Below are 24,955 nucleotides of genomic sequence, written 5' to 3' on the forward strand. Positions count from 1 at the left end.
ATTCAGCAATTACTCAAGCAGGTTTGTGTTGGCACATTTGTATTGGCATCCGAGAGTAAATAAAAGCTGCTCCCAGATGTGAGCGTGATGGAAAACAATTAAAAGCCTTTCCTGCACTCCATGCAATGGGTGTTAGAACACGCCACACCTCCATGTGCCAAGCTTGCAGAGCCTACTGAGAACTAAAACATGATGCTCGGTGCTTGCAGAACTCTTTTCCTATTCAAAAGCTCTGTACAAACATTACCTAGTTCACTTTCACTTTGCCTCAGAGGGGTAGATAAGTATTATTTTAATGATAGAAAAACAGAGACACAGAGAGGTTAAATGACTTGATCAAATCCACAGAGGGAATCAGTGTTAAGCCAGGAGTTGAACTCAGGAGTTCCTGTTTCTCTATGTGATTTATGAATGTGAAAATAGATGGAAAGTCAGGCTTTATTACGTAAATAAATGAACTCTTGAGAAAAAATTATTACATATGTTTAATTCAAACAACACAACACTTGATGGCCATGGCAAATGGACCTTCTCCCCAAATGAATAGGAAATTTGAGCAATTTGTTTCTGTACTTCAGCATAAAAATTCCATGTAGCCTATCAAAGCAGACGATGTTCAGAAACCAAGCAAATATTCCCCAGTAGTTTAGGAGCTTGATTATCTTCCACGATCAGCCAAAGTTTCAACAATGTCTTTAATACGTTGCTTACGCTGAAGACTCAGAATAGCTGCTTTATGCACAATATTTGATAAGTCAGATACTTTACCATCAGTAGCTTGAAGACTGTATGTCAGACCCAAAGCAAGATACCCCTTAGCTAGGAACTCTCCAGCATCCTCTCCAAGGTCTATCACCATCTTGGCGAAACGTTCCCCTTCCTCCAACTGTAGGGAAAAGATAGGATGAAAAAAAAAATATATTACTTGCGTCATGATAACTCCAAAAAGATAATACAGTAACAACGACCTTGTGTGCTGTTACAAATGACCAGAGAGCTGTTAGTGTAAGGAGTCTCTGTAATCACAATTCAGCACAATTTTATACAGATTAATAGTAAGCAGGAGGCATAGAGTCAGATTATCCACAGAGTCCAGCACACACAAACAGAGTCAAATTTTCAGAACAGCTCTGCTCCCAGTAAGGCCACAAAGTAAGTGGTCAGATTTCAAAAGTGTGGTGCAGCCTGGGACTATGGGACCACTGAGCCCCTTAACTCTCTGGCCTGGGTGTCTCTCACAGTGCTCTGCTAGTGATAAGCAGCAAACCCTTCCAGGCGCTGTGACTACTCAGCATAACAGGATGTGGAGCCCCACATCCAGCTAGATTTCAGGAATGCTCCCAGAGCCATTCATGAATCATACAGAGAAAGGCATCAGCCAAATACCTCCAGCTCCCAGCACTGTACCTCAGCAATATATCGTCTTGCACTGCTCAAGACGAGCAGTGAAAATTCATTAGTTGGTTCACCACTTCATCAATGAAAAGTGGATATATACTAACCTTTGCAAACCTGAGCAAATTTACCACACACTTCAGGCAAACTCACTGGTAAAGATAAACAGTAAAACAAATTTACTGACAAAAATATAGATTTTAAGTGATTATAAATGATAGGCAAAAAGACAGAGTTACCAAAATAAAAAAAAATATAAACACACAATCTAAACTCTCAACCCTATTAGACTGGGCAATATCTAGATTAAGCGGTTTTTCTCACCCCACTGCACTCCTTAATATATAGGTTTGCCCCTTAAACCTGGGCCAGTCTCTTCTGTTGGAGTCTCCATTCTTCTTCTCTGAGTGTCTTTGCTGCTTGCAGCGTAGGTGGGGACAGGAGAAAGGCCCAGCATGTGGCCGCCGTGTTCTGTTTTATACCCTTAGTTCATGTGCTTGGAGAACACAAGTCCAGGCATGTCTAGTGGACAGTGCTGAGTCTCCAGGCAAGGTTGAGCAATTCCCGTGGCGTGGCCTTATGCGAGTGAGTCATTGCATTGTAGCTCCCTTGCTGGACAATGACTGGTGATGTCTGTTCAGCAGCACCCACCCAGGTGTTGGTTACCTCCTTTGTCATTGTCCCTGGAGAGCTAGTATCTGCGTGCCTCCCAAACCCACAGCATATCTTAGTGAAAACCATACAACACAATTCTTATAATTTCATATGCATTGATAATACACATATTTAGATAGAACAATGTCTTTCAGCAGATCATAACCTTTCCCTTGATACCTTACATGGCCTGCTTTATACGCAATATCACAATTATATACAGATGAGGAATATGGCAGTTACAAAACGCTCCCCCAAGGTATAGTATGTCACACTCAGGTCATCTGAAAATCTGTCTGTCACTGGGAGCTGAGTACTTGTGTAATGAGGTGTACAAACCCCACACCGGGTCCGAAAGGGTTAAAGGATAATACCTGACCCAGGTAGCCCCACCCTTCCAGACTTGCAGTGCATGATCCAACTGGAGAGGAAGCTTAAAAGGGAGCAACCCAGCTCGGAAGTGGGAGGCTGGAGAGGGAAACAGACCTATCCTGATGAAAGCAGCACCTGCCAAGGGTGCTGAAGAAGCTCCCACTGAGAGAAACAGGACTGCAGGCTGAGCCTGTTGGGGCTGAAGGCTTAGTAATGTTACACTGGACTTGGAGTCATGGGCAGAGACGGATGGCAGGAAGTGACCCGGGAGGATAACTAGTGCTGGACACTGAGTGACTCTCATAGGGCCCTAGGTCAGAGTCCGGTGGAATGAAAGAATGTCACAACTATGCTAATTCATGTCTTGCCAATAGGAGATGGCCAGGAGAAGAATTCTTTTGCCTCTTTCCACTTGCTTGATTTTTGTTTACCCCACTGCCCCCACACAAATGCCCTGCACACAGTTTAACACTCCTGCTGCATGAGGCTTGGACCAGGGTTCCCTGACAGTTCATAATCCCAGGTTAGACTGGCTGGGTAGCTGAAGAGTGATTATCTCTCTTTGCAAAGAAGAAAAGAAGTTAAAGGACCACAGATAAATGGGTGCCAATCTGCCCGAAGTTCCAGATTGTTTGGAACCAGAGTTCTTGTTCAGGCCCAGCTGTGCTTTGAATAGTGAAACACTTCTTCATTGTCCAAAGTTTGTAACATGAAAAAAGAAACTGCCAGGGAAAGGAGAAGAACCTTTGGGACATTATGACTTAGGCCTGGTCTATACAAGAAAGTATATAATTATACTGATATAACCACCTCCCATTTGGACACTATTATTCCAACAGAAAAATGATTTTTTTTGCAGTTTAGCAACCTAATGATTTCAGCGAAATTTAAAAAAAAAAGGGGGTAGGTGGATGTCTTATAACAAGGTAAGTGTCTACACGGAGGTTATACCAGTATAACTATATTGGTTTAAATTCATATTTTGGCTTATAAAAAAACCAGTTCCAGTGTCGATAAGCTCTTACTGGATAAAGGACACAGACTGACTGATGTTACAGGAGGTTAAAGTGAATTTTATCTTGTTTTAATATTTGCCACTGGGCAGGCACCAATCACATGTTTTCAAACAAGAATGCCAGGCCTCTTAGCTGTTTACAGACAGGTGTACGACAAGTCTGCCTGCGCATAAGCATTTGTGGGTGTGTGTTTCCTTGTATTGTCAACATCTGCTTTTGCTGTGCAATCTTTTCTGTGAAAACCTCAGGGCAGTTTTACTTCCTCTCTTAAAATGAAAAAATATGGAAAACAAAGCACTCTTGCCCTCCCCCTGGGCTAAGCACACTGTCACACCCAGACTCTACTGCCCCAATATCAGAAGGCTTCAAGTTCAGAACCCAAATTTTGATCCAACCTGTTGCACTGCTTCTAGACCACTGGGCCAGCCACGTTCTGTATTTTAAGGGTCCACTGCTACAAGTACTGTGCACCCTGAAATACTACAGATTTTAATGGGAATTGAGGTCACACAGCACCTCACCAGTTCAGGGTCTAAGATGGGAAATACTTAGGTCCATTTTTCCTATCTAGCACCAGGGGCGGCTCTATGTTTTTTGCCTCCCCAAGCACAGCAGTCAGGCGGCCTTCGGCGGCACGCCTGCGGGAGGTCTGCTGGTCATGCGGATTCGGCGGCACACCTGCGGGAGGTCTGCTGGTCACGTGGATTCGGCGGTGTTTCTGCGGGTGATCTGCCTGTCCTGCGCCTTTGGCGTACCCGCCGCCGAAGCCGCGGGACAGGCAGACCTCCCGCAGGCGTGCCGCCAAAGGCAGCCTGACTGCTGTCCTCACGGTGACCAGCACGCCACCCCCAACACCTTGCTGCCCCAGGCATGCGCTTTCTGCGCTGGTGCCTGGAGACATGCCTGTCTAGCACAGAGACCATTCTGCCATTTTGGAGAAGCTGTGCAGCTGCAAAGCTAACTGGTAGTTCCACTGATCACAGACTGGAGACTAATGAAAACATAAAACACAGGTGCCAGTAAAATCAGAACATAAAAGACAGCTGCTAATCATAAAGGACTTGGCATTGATATTGGTTATTTTCCAAAATCATCAGTCAATCCTTTTAAAATACAGTTTCCTTAACTGGCCTTAGAAAGGATCAAGATTGTGGACAGAAAACACTTCTAAGGGTAAGTCTTCACTACCAGCTGGATCAACAGGCAGCGATCGATCCAATGGGGATCAATTTATCACGTCTAGTCCACATGCAATAAATTGATTCATGAGTGCTCTCCCATCGACTCCTGTTCGGCGAGAGGCGCAGGCAGAGTCCATGGGGGAGCAGCAGCAATCAACTCACCGTAGTGAAGACACCACGGTAAGTAGATCTAAGTACGTCGACTTCAGCTACATTATTCATGTAGCTGAGGTTGCATAACTTAGATCAATCCCACCCCCCAGTGTAGACCAGGCCTAAGTTTCTAAAGTTAGAGAAAGAGCTGTGGCTAATCCTTGAGAGCCCCGAATATGCCTTATTAGCCTACAGGATAGACTGCACATCCTTTCAGCACCAATCAACAGTGTCAGCTCTGGTTAAGAGCCAGATAGCAGGCTGTTATTGGAAAGATCCTGCTTTTGAGACCTCTGTTTATGAATTGGGGGTGGGGGGGAGGTTTTGTCTGGAATTGAACCATTCTTGAAACAAACATTAAAGGCTTAATTGAAATGCATTTTCTTAGTATTCAGCCTTGTCAGTTCTCAGCAATTTAGTATCTCCTTAATATCCAGAGAAGTCTCTTTCAGTGAAGCAAAGCCAGAAATGTATCAGCAGACCAGGAATTTTCATTCTGCTTAACTATTTCAGTTAATACACTATTCTACCAGGGATTTTTTAGTTGTCTGATTTAAAGATATTTTGCTGTTATATACTAAATTAAAATGATATGTTATTACCAGAAGAATTAATACGTAGCAGTTCATACAAGCACAAGGAAATATTTATTGAAAACGGAAATATGAAATAAGGATACTAAGTTAAAAAGCGAAGAAGCAATCTCCATTCTTTGCAAAGATCAGTGGTTTTCAACCTTTTTTATTTGCGGACCCTTAAAAAGTTTCAAACAGCAGTGTGGACTCCTTTGGAAATCTTAGACATAATTCTAAGTTCTAAGAAAATCACGGTTCTATGGTAACGACAACCTTTTGCGGACCCCTTAGACATAGTTTGCAGACCACAGGTTGAAAACTGCTGCCACAGATCATTCACTTGTTATAGAGAGCCACAGAGCCACACCTTTGGCCATCTGTGTCTGCTAGGTCTAGACAGAGATGCTCTTTTTCTGTATATTTAGAAGAGCAGGCTCAACACCAAAGGCACTTTGTCTGATCCAAAGCCCATTGAAGTCAATAGGAAAATTCCCATTGACTTCAACAGGGCTTGAATCAGGTCCTAAAAGTTCCTGTTATACTGGAAAGACTGGGGTCCTCCCTTTTTAACACCCCAGTCCAGCAAAAAACACATTCTTAACTTTAAGCACATGAGCAGTCCTGCTGCCTGTATACTTAAGTGTAAACATATGCTTAAGGGTTTTGCTGGACTGGGCCCAAAGTGAATAGAAGCAAAAAAATATCCCAGCACTCATCATGGAAAAAATTAGCCCCCTGAAGAAGTAATAATTTGGGTGAATTCTTCTTCCCTCTGGGACTTTATGCAAGACACCTTACCTCACCTACCAGGAGAGACATACCTCACCACAGAGAGCCATACTCTTACACATCCACTTTCTCCTTTTTCTCATTCACACCTACGTACTCTCCTTCACTCTCTTCATTTCTTCTTCCCTTCTTATTACTCTCATGTTAACAACGCATCAAAAATACCCAGGGAGAACTGTGCAGTAGGTAAATCCCTTATCAACTGTGGAGTTTGTGAAATGAACAGGTTTTAAGGAGGTCTGTGATAAAGAGAGATGTGCCTTGAAGCACAATGATGGGGGGAGAGGGTAAAAGGATGAAAGAAGCTGCAAAAATGAGAATAGAAGGAATAAAAGAAACAGTTAGAAGGAATAAAAGAAACAGTTAGGAGATATGACTGGGTGGAATTTAAGGATTGAGAGAGCTAATAAAAGGAGTGGACAGCAGAGATGTGGGAAAGCAGAGTCTTGCCAAGCCCTGAAGGTGAGAACAAGAAGCTTGCATTTGATGTAGGAAAGAACCAGGAAAAGGAATGAGGTAGAGAAAGAGCCAGATAAGGGATTCTATGGGGGAGACATGAGGAGAAGAGCAAAAAGGAAGATGATCTCAGCTGCCGTAGTCTTAAATGAAATGAAGGGCTAGGAGGTGAGATGCACACATTTTAGCTTCTGATTTGCTTATGAACTAGTCACTATATATATTTGCTATTCAGGCTATATGACTGGCCATATATATCAGCTGGCATTGTTTCCTTTCCCTAACTAGATGCCCTAAGTTTTATAAATAGGAGGCACACCATTCGTTTTTCCTGCTTGCAAGTTCTCCAGGACCATTTGAAAATATTTATTCAGACAAGTATTAATGGCATTTTGGCTTTCCACAGAGATTCCTGCGAATACAAATGTGGTCACCCAAAGGCTGCTTTGAGAATAAAGGGACTTGCAAACTCCAGCAAAGCTAATCGGCTGGTTTTAGTCACAAGAACATTCACAAATCCTTTTTTTGCACTGTTCAGCCACTGCCACTCCTGCTGTGACTGTCACCTACCCCCTCCTCCCCAATTCTTAGAGAGCCTGAAAACCTGCAACCTTTCATTCAAATCAACATTCACAAGGCCTCAGCTCTCAAACACAAATGTTTCCTGATGTGCTTGCATTCCAGGTGCAGAACTCACTCATTACAGATTTTACAGATATGCCAGCTGTCACTCTGGGCTTGTCTAAACAAACCCTTAGTTTGCAACAAACCGAGGAGTGACTCTATCCTACACTAGCGTGTTGTGCACTAAGGGCTTGTCTACATCAGAAAGTTGCAGCGCTGGTGAGGGAGTTACAGCGCTGCAACTTAGGAGGTGTACACATCTGCAGGGCACCACCAGCGCTGCAACTCCCTGTTTGCAGCGCTGGCCGTACTCCCGTTTTGTCTCGGGTGTAGAGGATCCAGCGCTGGTGATCCAGCGCTGGTAATCAAGTATAGACACTTACCAGCGCTTTTCTTGACCTCCGTGGAATAAGCAGGTATCCCAGCATACCTGAGGAAGCCTCTGGTAATCAAGCTGGTCTCCTTCCCCGGCTTGCTCTCGCGTTCCCCAAACCCCGAGCAAGAAGGTCTCCTTCCCTGCGGTTTGCAGGGTGGTTCGGGGAACGCGAGAGCAAACCGGGAAAGGAGACCAGCTTCGCCGCGGTTTGCTCTCGCGTTCCCCGAACAAGCAGGTCTCCTTCCCTGCGGTTTGCAGGGTGGTTTGGGGAACGCGAGAGCAAACCGCGGCGAAGCTGGTCTCCTTTCCCGGTTTGCTCTCGCGTTCCCCAAACCCCAAGCAAGAAGGTCTCCTTCCCTGCGGTTTGCAGGGTGGTTCGGGGAACGCGAGAGCAAACCGGGAAAGGAGACCAGCTTCGCCGCGGTTTGCTCTCGCGTTCCCCGAACAAGCAGGTCTCCTTCCCTGCGGTTTGCAGGGTGGTTCGGGGAACGCGAGAGCAAACCGCGGCGAAGCTGGTCTCCTTTCCCGGTTTGCTCTCGCGTTCCCCGAACCCCCCTTGAAGCCGCCCAACAGCGCTGCAGTGTGGCCACATCTAACACCACTTGCAGCGCTGGTTGCTGTAAGTGTGGCCACTCTGCAGCGCTGGCCCTATACAGCTGTACTAATACAGCTGTAACAACCAGCGCTGCAAAATTTTAGATGTAGACATGGCCTAAGTGTCCATGTGGACCCTGTGGCGGTGCACTAGAAATTCTGATCTACCCTACTTTGAAAGGGGAGCAGATCAAAGCACCCTAAGGAACTTCTAGTGTGCAGCAGCACGGTTCACATAGACATTTAGTACATGGCAAGCTAGTACAGGATACATCCACACCCTGGTTGGCAAGCTAGCGCAGGATACATCCATAACCTGGTCTGTCATGAACTAAGTGTTCACGTTGACAAGCCCTCGGTTAGAAGGATCCAAGAGAGACAACAGTAGCAGCAAGACTAGGCGGCAGATGGATTTGGGGAGAAATCATGAACCAACCCATTCCCACTAAGCTGCCAAGGATCATGGGACCAAGAGTTTAGGGCTTCAGTAAAACTGAAAACTAATCGAATGGAGACATAATTAATTTCAAATGGGGCCCAATACTACGGTCACAAACCCTGGGGTGGACCATTTGGATCAACTGTTTGGTTGCAAGCTATAGCCAGTGCCAGCAAGCCTGGAGATAGAGAATCTGACCACAGCCCCTCAAGGGGCAGGAACTGTGCATTCTTTTGTGTTTGGAAAATGCATAGCCCATTATGGGCATTACCAAAAGCAAACTAGTAATAGTGAATCCAAGCTCTAAGAACACGCTACGGGGGATGAGAGGTTAAACATTTCAGGTGTGGAACCTCAATATGACACCTGGTAAAAAAAAGAAAAATCCTTGGGCATCAGCTTACAGGCAACAGCCTGAATGTAATTTAATTTCTTTCCTCCTCCTCCTTTTTTTATTTTTAGTTCTCTCAGAAGCAAGTGGAATCTAAGCCTGAAATCTGTTCTGACACAGCCTCAAAGCTTCCCAGAAATGAGAGAGACACACAGATGCACAGAGCCTCTTCTGCATGCTCCATGTTGAATAGGGAAAGAAGAGAGCAACAGCAGCAGACTAGGACTACAGACTGCAGGGGTGGAGCCCAGGAAGCTGCAAATGACTTGAGGTTAAAAACAAAGATACCCAAAGCTACATAAAAGCACTGCTAATTCTCACACTGCATTATTTCATTATTTGTCAGAGGGCGTTTGGATGTCTGGCTAACTCCTCCCCTAGGCCACAGGGAAGCACACACAGCTCACAGAGAAATGTGTTACCAAGCTGTGAACTGCCACTGATGATATAATAATCTGGGTTATTCCCCTCCACCCCCTGCATCCTCTTTGATGGAAGGTGAACAGTTGTTAGTAGCATAAACCTGAGAGTGGATTTCCCTGAAATAGAGAGAGTGCCTGTTCCAGCAAACCAGGTTATTTGACCAGAGCTTTTGGTGTGTACTTCAGCCAAGCTAATGGGCACACTGACAAGGGTGGAGGAACGGCAGATGCTGTCTCCTGGCATACAGCCACCCATCTGGTTTTTAACTGGCTCAACTTATTTATCAAAAGGTTGAAGCCCCACCAAACTGAATCTGCATTCATAAACAGGTGCTGCTGCTCCCACAGGTACTGGGGACACGCAGGCAAACTGATGGCATAGAGCAGTAGGATGAGGACAGCTTTACAGATGAAAACAAGGAGAGTAGCAGGTACCGTCACAGACTGGGGCAACAGACTAGAGAAGCATCTAATAGGAGGGGAAAAGTTGGGACATTTCAAACAATCTCACTGTTGCTTTGGTCTTTAATTTTAATTGTAACAAGAATAGGACTAGGGGTTTTTTATGATTATTAAATTTCTGTATTGGATTTTAGGCAGGGATACAATTATTCAATCAATTCAAAGAAGAGGGGATGTTGCAGCACAAAGAGAGAGAAAATAAATAGGACAAAGAGGGAAAGAGAAGAAAAGAAAAAGTGAATGAGAGGAGACCCATGGGGTGTTCAGTGAGTAACAGACGAAGTGGAAGTAGAATACAGGGGGTTGCAGCATACAGAATGGCTCTCTGATTACACATGACAAGAAACTAAGCTCATATGTTTTAAAGCTGGTTGAATCTGTTAAGTATTTTGTGCCATCCTTTCCAATGCTGCCAAATTACTGGTGCCCAAGTCCAGCCCTCTGCATGGGGCTCTTGAGGTCATATCCCTCTGCAGTATTAGTTGTTCAGTCACCAGGGAGGCACATAGAAGCCAGCATTCTTGGTAGTCCCTGACATGGAGAGACTTTGGGCGTGTCTACAGTACCCGCTGGATCAACGGGCAGCGATGGATCCAGCGGGGGCAGATTTATAGAGTCTAGCCTAGACATGATAAATCGACTGCCACATGCTCTCCTGTCGACTCTGGTACTCCACCAGAGCAAGAGGCGCAGGCAGAGAGGATGGGAAAGCGTCAGCCGTCGACTTATCGCAGTGAAGACACCGCAGTAAGTAGATCTGAGTACGGCAATTTCAGCTATGTTATTCACGTAGCTGAAGTTGCGTAACTTAGATCCATTCCCTTCCCACAGTGTAGACCAGGCCTTTGAAATTACTCCAGTATGAACACTGTGGCATGAGTGGGAACCATCAGTTAGTGCAGTGGCTGTCAACCTTTCCAAACTATTGTACCTCTTTTAGGAGTCTGATTTGTTTTATGTACCCCCAAGTTTCGCCTCACTTAAAAACTACTTGCTTACAAAATCAAACATAAAAATACACAAGTGTCGTAGCACATTATTTGTATGGACTTCACTAGTGCTTTTTATGTAGCCTGTTGTAAAACTAGGCAACTATCTAGATGAGTTGATGAACCACCTGGAAGATCTCTGTGTACCCCAGGTTGAGAACCACTGATTTAGAGGGTAGTGAAAATCCTGGAACAATTCTTTACCCACAGAGTATTCCCACAGCATCTGAAACAGCGTCTGACCCAAAACCTACCAGTGCCAATAGGCATCAGTGTCATTGAGCTATTTACATATACTGGTCAGAGACCAATAGAGACAGAAGAGTGTTTTCTACTTAGACTCATCTCCCAACTTCCAGTCTAGTGCCCTGGCCACTAGCCCATGCTACCTGTCACTATTAAGGTTAATCCTAGACTAGACTCCATTTGGCTCCATGATTTTTTAAAGCTCTACAATCACCACCCTAGAATTCATAAAGAGGCAGACGGCATAGGGAGGTCCCCCCATTGAAGCCAATCCTTTAAGGGAGGTTAATAACATGGGGGAGTCTGGCGCTGCAAGATGTTCAGAATTTGGTGCATGTTTGTAGTCATTAGCTCATCCATATGTATTTGTACAATTGGACCTTGAACATAATTAGGGCACGGAACTACTTCAATTTAAATTTGAAATTATTATTATTGACAACACCAACTTGTGCTGTGCTCTCATAAGATTTCACAAACTCTGCAAACTTGGGTAAAGTCAGCACTCGGCTGGGAGAATTATAAGGAATGATGGGTGCATCAGGAAGCAGCTCTAGTCATTTAGTAGGTGGCTCTCTTTTCTCTGAATTCATACAGGACAAATGCCTGAACATGGAGGGAGTGGCCTAGTGGTGCAGACTGTGTCAGCTTTCCAATGAAAACAACAAATGATTTGATCATCTTCCATTTTTAAAATCTCATAGCACTTTCTGTAAGATAGTTTAAAGATGACCGGCTAGACATCACTAGGATCTGTATTACTCATTCCAGGCCTGAACATAGCCCACGAGCTAGAACACAGTTTGTCCCTATCCATGTTAGCTGGCCAAATTGTTGCACTCGAGCCATGTTTTAAAAAATTTATAAACTGGTTCAGCAAACTGTTCTTGGGAGCCAGGGCGGATAGGACCTCAAATCGCCTTTCGCCCAATGAAACACTTTAAATATATTGTGCCATGTATGGATGTGGAATAAACTGAAAGTTATAGCTTGTCCCTGAAAGATTTTAAGTCTTAGGGGCACTGTTAACCATAGGTCCCATTGTGTCTCTGAACAGGCAAGAGTGATCTGTACAGGTGTACAAGTTTTAGCACTTTTCTGCTCCCTTGAGGCAGCTCTTTTAGACCCTTAGACTAATGAAATATTGATTTGATGTTCACTCCACACTTTTCTATTTGTGAAAACCTATAATTCTAATATAGGCTGAACAAGACATTACTTACTGCTCAATGTGGGTCCAATCTTAGGAGTAACTGGGCTCTCTGGGGAACAGATCAGTGGAGCTATTCCAAGTTACATCAGCTGAGGATCTGGCTCTTAATGTCAACAGGAGCTGAGGGTATTCAGCTCTTTTCTGGCTCAGACGCTGTATATATTGATTTGCATGGTGTAGTATTAAAGTATATTTTATTTCAATTTACTTTGCACTAGAGATCTCTTTACAGATGCATAATGGGAATTTTGGACACACTAAATCACATTGGCACATTCAATTTTTATTTATTTTTGTTTTTTAAAGTGTTCTGGGATACTATGTACAAAGCTGGTACTATAAATTAAATGATTGCTTGATTAACTAGCAAAGAAACAGTTCTGTACTCCTCGTGACACACTACAATTATCCAGACACATAAATGGTGTTGAAATTATTTCAGTTGCTAACAGTAAAAAATAAGGTTAAAGTACTGCTTGCATCTGGACAGTAAACTATCAGGGTATAGTAACGCACCAAAAGCATACAGGAGAGAGACAAAGAAAGCACAAGTTTGCTTTTTCACTTGTATAAATGATGTTCTTATTTCACCCTTTTTCTGGCTAAATGGCAATCAAATTAAACTAATACACTAGTCACATTTCCAGCAAGTTAGGAATTAATCAGATCTTACACTTCATGAAAACCAAAGTGTGTATTAGTGTTTACAACAAAAAACAGTTAATATTTTTTCCATTAGATTGTTCAATTAAATATTGATCCTGCTCTCTATTTACAGTGCCCTTGATCACTGCTTTTCTAACTTGTTCAACTTCAGTTTAGAATGACTTGATTCTAATTTTACCACCATGTAATTTAAATGCACATAATTACTGTAATTACGACATTTAGGGAAACAGCTCTCCCAAGGCAGAAGAGCTTTTTAAGTTTACTGGCAAACCTACTTTTGCTGACAGAAGAATAGGTTACTACCTACTAGTGGATGGGGACTATGTAAGACTGACATTTTTAAAATCAATTTCTGTAGTTTTAAAGGGATTCCACCCATTTTTGCCCAGTTTTACATCCCTGCAATCCCATTGACTTCAGTGTCAGGGTAGAATCTAGCCCATTTACTAAAAGGAGAACAACAGTGATTAGTCATATAAATATGTATACTAAATATATATATATGAATTTTCAAATACCTGACAGTATGTGAGTGCTGTTATCTCTGTCTAGTTCTCCATTTTGCTACCATCCATATAATCAGCAGTGCCTTCTTCAGACAGAATCCTTACATAGTACAGCACTATTCAGTGTGAGAAATGGTGGCAGAATTGGGCCCTCATGGAATAGTGCTCACAATTCAGTGAGAGGGGACATATCCATACTTCATTGAACTGGATCCTATTTAAGGAAGTAAGGACCTGATCCAAATAGAAAGACACCCATTGTCTCCAGTGGGTTTTAGATAGGCTTTAAATGTGGGCACAGAAAATACATCTTGCCATTGGAACAACGGGGTAAACAACTGTTAAACACACATCCCCTCTCTTTCTCAATTTGTGTTTATCTAGGACTCGCTTGTCACTTTGCAATCTGCCGTGAGTAAAGGGCTGTGCATAGCTGGACTGCCCCAGGAGCAGATCAGGCAGGGAGTTCTGACTCACTCACATGTATCTCCCAAACTCTCCTCTTGCTACACTAGCAACATACTACTTTTCATATTTTAGTTGTGCAACGCCTGTGCAGGGAATTATGGGGTACCTTATGCTGCCATATTCCTTTCCCCCCATAAGGGAAGATGGCCCTTATTTTTTAATCTTGCCTTATAACAGCTTTGAGTATCCCTCTAATCCCTCATATGCTCTAAAGATTAGGTAGAAGAAATTCTAGTATTAAAGGAAATCAGCAGCTGTGTACCTGTTCACTGGAATGGCAAGGTGTGTTTCCCAAATCCTAACCTACACCATCAGAATGACAAGATGGCAGCTCATCCTTTTCTTTATTAGAGTTATGACACCTTTTAACTTTTTTTAACTGATTAACTCTTTGTATTCAGAGGGCTCCAGACTGAGCCTGAATCTACGCCCAGCTGAAGGAGGGCACTCTGGGGTGACAACAGTAGACCAGGTCAGGTGGGGCATCTGCACAGAAGGGAGTAAGGGAGGTGGCTGGGGAATATTAAAAAAACCCAAGGAAGTGTACTGTTTCTCTGTTTATACTACGAGCTCTTCAAGGCAGGCACCATGTCCTTCTATGTGTTTTTATGGTTACTAGCACAATGATCTTAATTATGGCCTCTATGTGCTCTTGTAATACACATCGTCATAATAATTATCAACATCATCCTGATGTTTCGTTCAGTGCTGAAATCTAATCAAGTGCTGAAGATTATGCAGTTTGGGAAAAACACAAATTAATGGGGTTCAAATTTTGCACTTGTAATCTGTAAACTGCAGGTGCATTGACTGTGGGAGCAAACGAGAGGCAACTAATAAGCACCTGATTGCAGCCAAAAATCAGGTGGCTAGGCCTCTAAATGTTGTAATTGAAACCCGTAGTTGCATGTGCATAGTTTGAACCAACAATGGACTCTGAGCACACAATGAAATGGCTGCTGTTAGATATTTGATCCTTAATATTTAAAGGGAGGAAGAAAGGAAAGAAGCTAAGCTAGCAGGAAAGCAGTAGCACGATATACAGTAGACACAAGAATTCTGTTCCATTTCTTTTCCCACAGTGTAGTAGCCTAGTCCTTTCATCTCAACAAATAACAAGGGCCTATTTTATTCCAACAGTTGAGTCCTTGGTTACAGCTTCAGTGCCTACAGAAAACATGAGATCATCACAATGATTTTACTTTCAGAAGTGAACCTCAAAAGGTTCATTCATTCTAGTATTTCAGTTATATCTGCAGGCTAGTTATAGCAGGAGACTGCATGTATAGCAAGTAATGTGGGAGGAAAATGCAGCCTACACTAGTGCAAAGTTTGTGGTTAGCAGGAGCCACAGGATTGTCCATAAGTCAATAAGTATCCATCTGTTAGATGATGGTCATCTGTTTGTGACATTTATAATAGGTAGGAAGCCTTTATTAGTATTCTGGCTTTCACTAGATTTATCATTATTGTATAAGATGGTTTTTGTCTAGGTTTACGTCCTGCAAGAAGAATAGCTAGGCTGGCTCGCTGAGCTCACATAGAGCCCCGCTGACTTCATGGTCTGGGTGAACTCCTGGGACTGCCTCAGTGACTATCCTCACAGGACCAGGACCTAGTTTCAAAAACTAGGCAGAAGACATTTCCTAATCATGAGCACCTCAGGATACTTTAGCTCGAAGTGGTGAATACAATTTTTAATCTTGGAAACCATCTGATGAGAAGGGGTAAGCAGAATGTTCAACATAACCTGCTGCCTGTTTGCACTTCGCTTTTTAAAAATCTCTCTTAAATATCAGACATTCCATTTCTGAATTTAAAAAAACATAAGAAAAAATGTGTGCGTGAATTTTAGTGCTCTAGAAAGGGGTCAGACTGATCTCCATGGAAAGAGACATCCTATCTACTGAACAGGCACAGCCTCGGCAGTAGCAGCAGCAGCTTCCCCATATGGTATCCCCCAGGGGCCTCAGTCTTGACCTGGAGGGGCCATCTCTTCAGCAAGATGATATTTCTTGTCTTTTGTCAACTCATGTCAGACCTTTAACATTATAGCACAGCTTTTTTTGGCATGCGGTTGCTTTTGAAAAACATACATTGCCAGATTCTCAGCTGGTGTAAGTTTATGTAGATCCACTGACTTCAACTGAATTATGCTGATTTACACAGCTAAGGATCTGGCTTCTAGTGTGAAAAAAAACCTCAGATTTTCCACTTAACCGAAGCAGATTTTTATGATGTTTTCTTTTCTGCCTTTCACCTCTTTTGTTTTATTTAAAATATCCATCTGTAATCCCTTATTGGCTGCGGGAAGACAGCGGTGGAAAAGCAAGCTCTCATTCAATTAATTAAACCAAGCAGCAAAAGACTGACAGATGTTTCTGCTTTTTAGGATAATCAGAATTTCACGGGCGCTGTCTCCCACCCCCACTGTTTCTGGAGCATGTATTAATGCAACTGAAATACAAAAGCCTGACACGGTGACTCAAGAACAAAGGACCGAGCTGTCCAGCAGAGCTGTATGACTAATAGATGAGGGGCCAGGTTCACTCTACCCGCACCACAGCCATTAGAATGGGAACGATAATGATTTGGATTCTATACTGGAAATTAACCTGAACAAGTAGCCCTAGGCTACCCAGGGAAATAATTCCTGATCATCTTGTATTTTTTCTTTGATCTACTGTGCCCAGTGAATCTCATTTCAAAATTTCACTGCTGATATATATTTCACAGGGTTTGGTGTTTTTGTACTGCACTATGGCACTGGCACTGCGGCACCTAACACATTATGTAAGAAGAATTGCATCAGCTCACTTACCCAGTGCAGTGGCCCAATGCAGACCTTAGCAGCCAGAAGAGGAACCATGGGATCTGCAGGACGCAGTTTAGCACACTCTCTGAGCACCGACACAGCATATGCCGACTGGAGGGCATGGGAAAAACAGGAGTCTGATTAGACAATGCAATTCAGTGAAATGCACACAACAGTTACGCTAGTTAGCAAAGATTCATGCATGAGCAACAAGTGAGTTGCTTTGCCCTTCTCCCCCAGCAAGAAACATACTGTTTTCAAAACACCAAAGAGCCAGACCTGGCAGCAAAAAGTGCAAAAGAACAATTTTCCCAATAAGTCAAAATACAGGCTTATACGAATTCTATTCTTCATCTCCCCCTGGAGCTCTGCAGTAATTCACAGTGACTACAGAGACACCTTCTAGTGACCCTGAAAGGAACTTGGGGAGACTCCCCTTCAGCTAATTAAATCAAGACAAACTTGATCTTGCAGAGGTTTGGGCATCAAAATCAGTCTCTGGCTGGTATATTTTGTTTTTGTTCCCTCAAGCTCTGTAGCAAATAGTAATACCACCAGGGGCCCACAGACCACAGAGTTGACTTGACAAATGCAGCACAATCCACTATTCAGCAGCTGCCCAGAGAGAGCAAGCTGGATATGGTCACAATGCCTGGTAGAAGAATCTGAACTTTAATGCAGGTGGTATGAGTAGCGTATGTTAGCTCTCACTGTCTCGCTGGGATTAGGTTACAATTAATGAATAACATTTAATAAATTTAGCACTTGCATGGCACTTTTCATCTTTAAAGCACTTTACAAACATTAACTAATCTTCAGAACATGCCATGAGGTATGTACATACTGTAACACACCCATGACCACCTAGGAATCTCACAGAAATATGGGGACAAAACCCAAAATCTCCTGCTCCAAAAGCACATGTCCTTACCACTCAGTCTAAAATAGAGTCTCTATTAGCAGTCTGGGGGTCATGACACACAGTTGCGCAGTTCTCATTCCAACAACCTAAAGGCAGTGGTACAACAGCAGTAATGTAATACTATCAATAGCCTCATTTTACCAATGAAGAAAGAGAAAGAGGTTAAGTGAATTGTCTAAGGCCAGGAGAGTCAGGTCAGAGCTGGAATTAGAACTAATACATTCCAGATGCCCAGTCCCAGGGCAGTACCCAAAATGGCTGGTGTGTTTACAAGAGTTAACAACTCAAGACATTGTTTTACTTTTGTTTCTGTTTGTGGTTTTGAGGCAAGAATCTTGGGATTTCAAAGGCATCTTCTTCCGCTCTCACATGGCTCTGGCCATGGCGTTTGATACAGAGGCTCTCTTTACCCTCCTGGGTTGAGTTACAAGTTTTGACATGATTCAAGAAAGGATCATGACCTGACATATTCCAATCCCCTCCTTCTGCTTGTATTCCAACTGAAGCTCTATTACAAGGCAACACACACCTTACCCTAGTGAGCATGAACAGAGGGATACACCCAACTCCTAGTATCTCAACATGTGAGAGTTTATTCTCAAGACTGGGTTTGCAAAGGGCTGCATTGTCCACCTTTATTTACAAGGATTACAGATTAATTAAATATGGGTGGAGGAATCTCATCTCTGGGCAAGCAGAGGTCAGATGCAGAGGAAACATATCCAGTCTACTTTTAACTGCATTTGTGTAATCAAGAAAGTGAAGTTTCTATGTTTGCTGGCAACTGTCTTTTGGGTCAGAAACAAGATGGTTGGTGAGATGTCTAAGCTATGAGTTCTCAAGCTGGGAGTCACACACAAGTCCGGGGGGTCACGAGCATCCTCCCTTTTATTATGGTCAGACGGGTAGAGATCCCATGGGGAAAAGCTGAACCAACCAGTTTAATGTGAATTTTCACCCATCAAAAATATACATACAATACTTTAGCGGATCAGCTCCAGACTTTTTAACTTTGGGTTGTATTAATTGTAACCACCTGGGCATGTAGGGTTCTTCTGTAATGTGGAACAAACAGGTGCATCTCTCAGCACATCATTTTTTTGTGCTCAAGTCTAACATCTGCAGGAATCTACTTGCCTAGAAAGTTTTCCCCATCCCAATCTGCTAGATGCAAACTCTTCCCGGTCCAAATATATAAAAGGATGTCTGTCTACTTTTGACAAGGAAACTACTCTCACAGCTTCCGTGAAGTCACATGCAGTGATGGTGAAGAAGTCTGGTAATAGATTGTTATAAATTCAATATTTTTGAAGGGGCCCATGCTCATCGTTTTGTGGAGCTTCAAAGGTACAGAAAGAAGCAAGGCAATACACTATGACCAGGATGTGGGGGGCCAGTGGAAACTAGACAGTTTTCTTCCTCTGATTAAACTTGTCACAGTTCTGAACCCAACAAAAGACTTCTAATTTAAATGAAAACTCTTCTTCAATTGTTAAACATAACACCAACATGGCAAAAAATCCTATTTTCTAATTATGTAATGAAGGTACAACATCTCTTCAACTGTTCTCTGATGATGGACTTCATGTGAACAACCTTAAGCGTGATTTTCAGTTACATTTCCTTGATTATTTTCCCACGAGAGTCTAAAGAGAAGAATTCTTCTTTCAGTTACAATGGATTCCTTCAGTTCCATGCAACTAAACTGATGGTGCTGCCTAAAAGTCTTTGTTCTTTGGCTCACTTTCATCTTTTTACACCTCAGCCTGTTCCGAGCCCCTCCTCTTCCATCCCCAGCAAAACAATGAAACAAATATTTGAGAGACAGAAATAAATTCACTAAACTTTTAGAGGATAATGAAACCATGAGAGGTAATCAGCAGGGGTTTCTAAAGAGCAAATATTGCCAAGCAAACTTTTTTTGCCCTCTTGGCTAGAATTATACCACTAACAGACTAAGGCAGAGGTAGGCAACCTATGGTGACAGACAAGCTGATTTTCAGTAGCACTCACACTGCCTGGGTCCTGGCCACCAGTCCAAGGGGCTCTGCATTTTAATTTAATTTCAAATAAAGCTTCTTAAACATTTTAAAAACCATATTTACTTTACATACAACAATAGTTTCATTAAATATTGTAGACTTATAGAAAGAGACCTTTTAAAAACCTTAAATGTATTACTGGCACACAAAACCTTAAATTAGAGTGAATAAATGAAGACTCGACACACCACTTCTGAAAGGTTGCTGACCCCTGAACTAAGGGAATGCAATAGATGTAACATTTTGATTTCAGCACAGCATTTGCTCTTCTCTCGCCCAGGTACCAGGAAGTTCTTCTTTGGTATTTTTTATATTCCAGCTATGGTGGGAAAGGTTTCTCAAAAAGGTGGGTTTTTTAGCATGCTCTAAAAGTGCTCATACTTTGGTTTAGACTAAATCCCTCTGGTAGTTGGTTCCACAGCTGTCCCCCCCAAATGAAAATGCTTTATCACCTTGGGGCTTGTAAGCTGCCTTGCCTCAGAGGAGCACAGCTGTCTTAGTGGGTCATGCATCAACATGCAGTCACTAATGTGGCTGGGTTCTGACCTGTTGATAATGGCTCTGAAATTCAGAACCAAGCCCTTCAATTGGCAATGGAAGCAGACTGAGAGCCAATGATGGGTGCAAAGTGCAGCTTATGGAAATCTATCCTACTGAAGGGGTGAGCTGTCACATTTTCCACAAATGAGAGCCTCTGCATTGTTTTCACCTTCAACCTGGCCCAGATACAGCAAAAGCAGCAAAGAATCCTGTGGCACCTTATAGACTAACAGACGTTTTGGAGCATGAGCAGATACAGCAAGTTACAGTAATCCAGCTTGGAGGTGAAAAGTGCATGGGTCTCTGTGACTGGATCCTTTTCTGGGAGGGCTGGGAAGTCTCCCAGCCAGCTGGAAGTAAATGATGATATTGTTCACTACTGAAAATAATAATGCACAGCTCTTATATAGCACTTTTCACCAGCAGATCTCAAAGCACTTTACAAAGGGAGGTAAGTATTGTCCCTATTTTTACAGAGAGGGAAACTGAAGCACAGAACAGAAAAATGATACTACATGTCCATCCAGGGTTAGTGATAAGCCAAGCAAGATGCTGAGACTTTACACTACTTTCACTAAAGGGAGGGCAGTTCAGTGGCCCAGCTAGCTCTTCAAGTCCAGGGAATGTTTCCCCCTCCTGATTGGTACAATTCTGGTCTTGTCCACCCTGGATGGAGAACCCTGAAATGGCATGGAAATGGACTAGTTCAGTCATTCTCAAGCTTTTCCACAGCAGGACCTCACTTTCCACGGGACCCTGCAACCCATCTAGCTGGGATCCAGCTGGACCCATTTCCATTTAGCAACACATGAAGGGCACAGTGGTTGCGACTCTTGATGCCCATTCATGACACCCCTTGGGGTCATAAACCAGAGGAGAAGAATCCCCAGATTACTTGAACTCATCAGGTCTTCCCATCTAATTTGTACGATTCTGTGAATCCCAAGTGTGCACATCACTACACTTGCTTTTGGCTCTTAACCTACGACTTTAATTTTTCCCCTCTCCTCTTGCCTCTGCATCGAGCTAGTTAAGAAATTACAGGCTGTGACGCTGGATGGAATATGTGGGACACTTTGTGATATTACTGATACCAGTATGATAAAACTGCAAGGAAACTGACCAGATATGCTATGTGATGTATCTGCAAAAATGTTATAATTTGTCTAGTATGATAATCTTGTTTATATGTTTGTAACACCTTTCTATTGTAAATTATACGTACAGTATATCTGTATTTCCAAACTTGTGCTGTGTTTCTGGGTGACACCCCCAGACAGATTGGCATCCGCAGTAGGCCTGCTTGATAGGCCATCAAGGATCAGCAAGCCAGGCAGAAGCACGCTTATGAACAGAACTCTGAAGCCTTTTAATGCCATGTGCTGTAAAGTTTATGTTTGGGGACACAGGAAGTACAAGCCACATGGCAAAAGAACATAAAAGTCAGTAGCATCAACTCCGTTTTGTCTTCAATCCCGCCTCCTACCTCTTTAGTAACTTTTCTACACACTGAAGCTCTAAATAAAGGACTGAATGATCCATCCAAGCTGTGACTGTGTTCCAGAGGTACTTTCAAGCCAGCAAACTCCAATACTGCTAAGAACCTGATATATAGACTTTGAAGTCTTTGTACGTATGTGACTGCTTTACCATTTAACAACTCTCTTCTTGTTCTTTCTTTTTTCTTTATAATAAACCAGTGATCCCCAATGTGGTGCCCGCGGGCACCATGGCGCCCGCTGGGGCATTTATGTGCACCCACGTAGTGCCCAGCAGGGAAGAGAAACTGTAGCCCCGCATCTGACGGGGACAGAGAACTCAGGCTGCGAGCACGGTGTTCTCTGTTCCCAGCAGGCGCGGAGCCCACCTAGTGCCCAGCAGGGGAGAGAAGCCACGGCCCAGCACCTGACAGGGACAGAGAACTCAGGCTGCGAGCGCGGTGTTCTCTGTTCCCAGCAGGCGCGGAGCCCGCCTAGTGCCCACCAGGGGAGAGAAGCCACAGCCCAGCACCTGACAGGGACAGAGAACTCAGGCTGCGAGCATGATGATCTCTGTTCCCAGCAGGCGTGGAGCCCGCCTAGTGCCCAGCAGGGGAGAGAAGCCGCGGCCCTGCACCTGATGGGGACAGAGAACTCAGGCTGTGAGCGCGGTGTTCTCTGTTCCCAGCAGGCGCAGGGCCCGCAGCAGGGGAGACAAGCCGCAGCACCGCGCCTGACAAGGACAGAGAACTCCGGGGCTGCAGGCTGTGGGCGCCGGTGTTCTTGGTCCCAGGCAGGCACGGGGCCGCGGCTGAAGCCAGAGAGAAGCCGCGGTCCCACGCCCGCTGGGGACAGAGAATTCCGGGGCTGCAGGCGCCAGTGTTCTCAATCCCTGGCTGGTGTGGGTCCGCGGCTTAAGCCAGAGAGAAGCTGTGGCCCCGCACCCGCCAGGGACAGAGAACTCCGGGGCTGCAGGCCACGGGCGCTGGTGTTCTCTGTCCTAGTGGCTTTCTCCGGCTTCTCTCTTCTCTCTGGATTCATATATTATGTTATATTAAATATGATGTTTTTCGTATTATTTAATGTACAAATACAAAATAAGCCTTGAAAAATTGGGTTCAGAAGAACATTTTGTATAGCGAGCAGAGTTTTAAAATAACTTCTCACTATACTGGACTTAGATGTTGATTGGGAGCGAGAGAACTGGAATACAAGAGAGGACTGTGAGATTCCTTTTTTTTGCTTGTTGAAAACCAGTGTGGGGGTTAGAAGCAGAGTTTATGACTGGTTGGGAAGTTTAACTTCAGCATTACTCCCAAGACTGGTGGGTATCTGCTCTCCTTTTTGCAGCCTGGCCTGACCCTGGCATTTCCAGTGAGGGTTGCCCAAGGCACACCACGTCACACAGGCAATCAGCTTCAACATTCCTTATTCAAATAATTGCCAACTCCTTCCACCCCCTTTCTGTGATTACAGTTTTTAACATAAATATGTTCTCACTAATGATGACCAAATATCTTCATATACACTGCCATTAGGAAAATAGCTATGTCTGAATTTAGGAATGGTTTCTTGCTATATATATCTCCCCCTACCCGCCCCTCCCAAACACATACACATATACTCTGTTTCATTTTCAGGAATCTTTGGAAATTTCCATTTGCTGTACTGTCTTCAACATACAAACCTCTCTGGTCCTGTGCCCCTTTACCTCAATCAAAAGAAACCAAACTATTGACTGTCCCCTAGCTGGCTGACCTTTGTAACAGGATCTTTAACCAATGAATGTTCAATATTTTAACTTTCATTCCCCAGTGTTGCTATTTAAGGAGCCATCTGAGGCCTTTGCTGCTCCCATGGCTCCTGACTGCAATGCAAAGATAAACCTGCTTTTTTCATGCTGGTAACCTAGCAACCTGCTTAAGCTTTTGCAAGGAAACCAGCAGAAGGAGCAAGCTAAATCACAAAATTCATCTGCTCTTGCTGCAGAATTATGTATCAGATATATTTATATCTGTCTTTCTAATCTTCTAGAAGGCTTTATGTCGGCATTATAGGCATGTCTTTGAGTCAAATGTAAGGCTCTGGATAAAGATGTTTGCTTTTGTTGCATTGTTTTTAAATAAGAATAAAATATTCCTGTTTCTGGTTGGAACATAGATGGAAAAAGCTTAAAATATAAACACATCATATTAACTACTCATTATTTGACTGTGGATATTACGTATCAATAAACCCACATATTCCTCATTGGAGCAGCTCATCTCTGTGCAAAACTGACTTGAAGGGAAGCAACTGAAATCAAAACGAAATGCTGACAGCACAGCGCTGAGCAGCCCCACACTACAAGCAAACATAAACCAATGTGCCAGCAGTAGACACAGAACCCATGGCTCTGGAAACAGTGAACTTCCCTTCCCCAGGCATAACTGCTGAGTGACTGAGATGCTGACAAGAATGTAACTATTATTATTTGTATAGCACCAACACCCCCCAAAGCATTATGTTGCTAATAACATTTTCAGGTTTCAGGTGTCCTCTTCCTCTCTCCGTTACCCATGGGCAGTCCCTGTGGTGAAAAGGTTCGTTACTGCCTGTTTTTCTGAAGTGCCATGACTGTGATTGAAGCCCTTCTCACTATTCTGCATAGCTTACAAAGTAATGTCCCTAGCACCTGCCAATGCAGGGGGAGCAGGAATGATGTAATTGCTCTCAAACTTATGCAATCACTGCCCATGCTGCAAGTGCTAAGACAGGTGTCCACTCTAGATGTTTAGTAACATATTGGGTGCTCCATGAACTTGGAGGCAAGTGCTGTTGGTGCCCTATGGGCTCTAACGTTTGGTAGGTCAAACACGCCTCCGAAGGTAACTCTTCCACCACCGTCCTTTCAACTGATGTGGGGCCTCCCCATTCTCACAACCTATCTCCCTTCCTCCAGTGCAAGGGTGAGAAAAGCAGTAAATTCACGCTTCAGCAGACACATCACACTGCCCTCTACTGGCCTAAGAGTGCTCAGCCCATCCACCACATTCTCCCCCACCTTGAATACATTTCAAAACCAATAATGGAGATTTGGTTTCTCTCAACATTTTTCAACATAAACATTTATTTTTTTTATTTTTTTTTTAAATTACACAATACTCCCATGCACTGTATAAAGAGAAT

At 43.5% G+C, this 24,955-nt stretch overlaps 1 protein-coding gene across 6 annotated transcripts in view; it reads right to left on the minus strand.

The window, feature by feature from the left end:
* The window catches only part of TTC7A (tetratricopeptide repeat domain 7A), a 307,984-nt gene that overhangs the window by 181,118 nt on the left and 101,911 nt on the right, over positions 1-24,955 (minus strand). For all 6 annotated transcript variants that reach the window (XM_050951817.1, XM_050951815.1, XM_050951813.1 and 3 more), the window contains 2 exons: positions 16,812-16,916; positions 769-886 (listed from right to left, as the gene is read on the minus strand). In XM_050951817.1, coding sequence (XP_050807774.1) covers positions 769-886; positions 16,812-16,916 — 223 coding nt within the window. The remainder of the gene's footprint in view (positions 1-768; positions 887-16,811; positions 16,917-24,955) is intronic.

Source organism: Gopherus flavomarginatus, chromosome 4 (genome assembly GCF_025201925.1).
Source record: "Gopherus flavomarginatus isolate rGopFla2 chromosome 4, rGopFla2.mat.asm, whole genome shotgun sequence".
NCBI lineage: Eukaryota > Metazoa > Chordata > Testudines > Testudinidae > Gopherus > Gopherus flavomarginatus.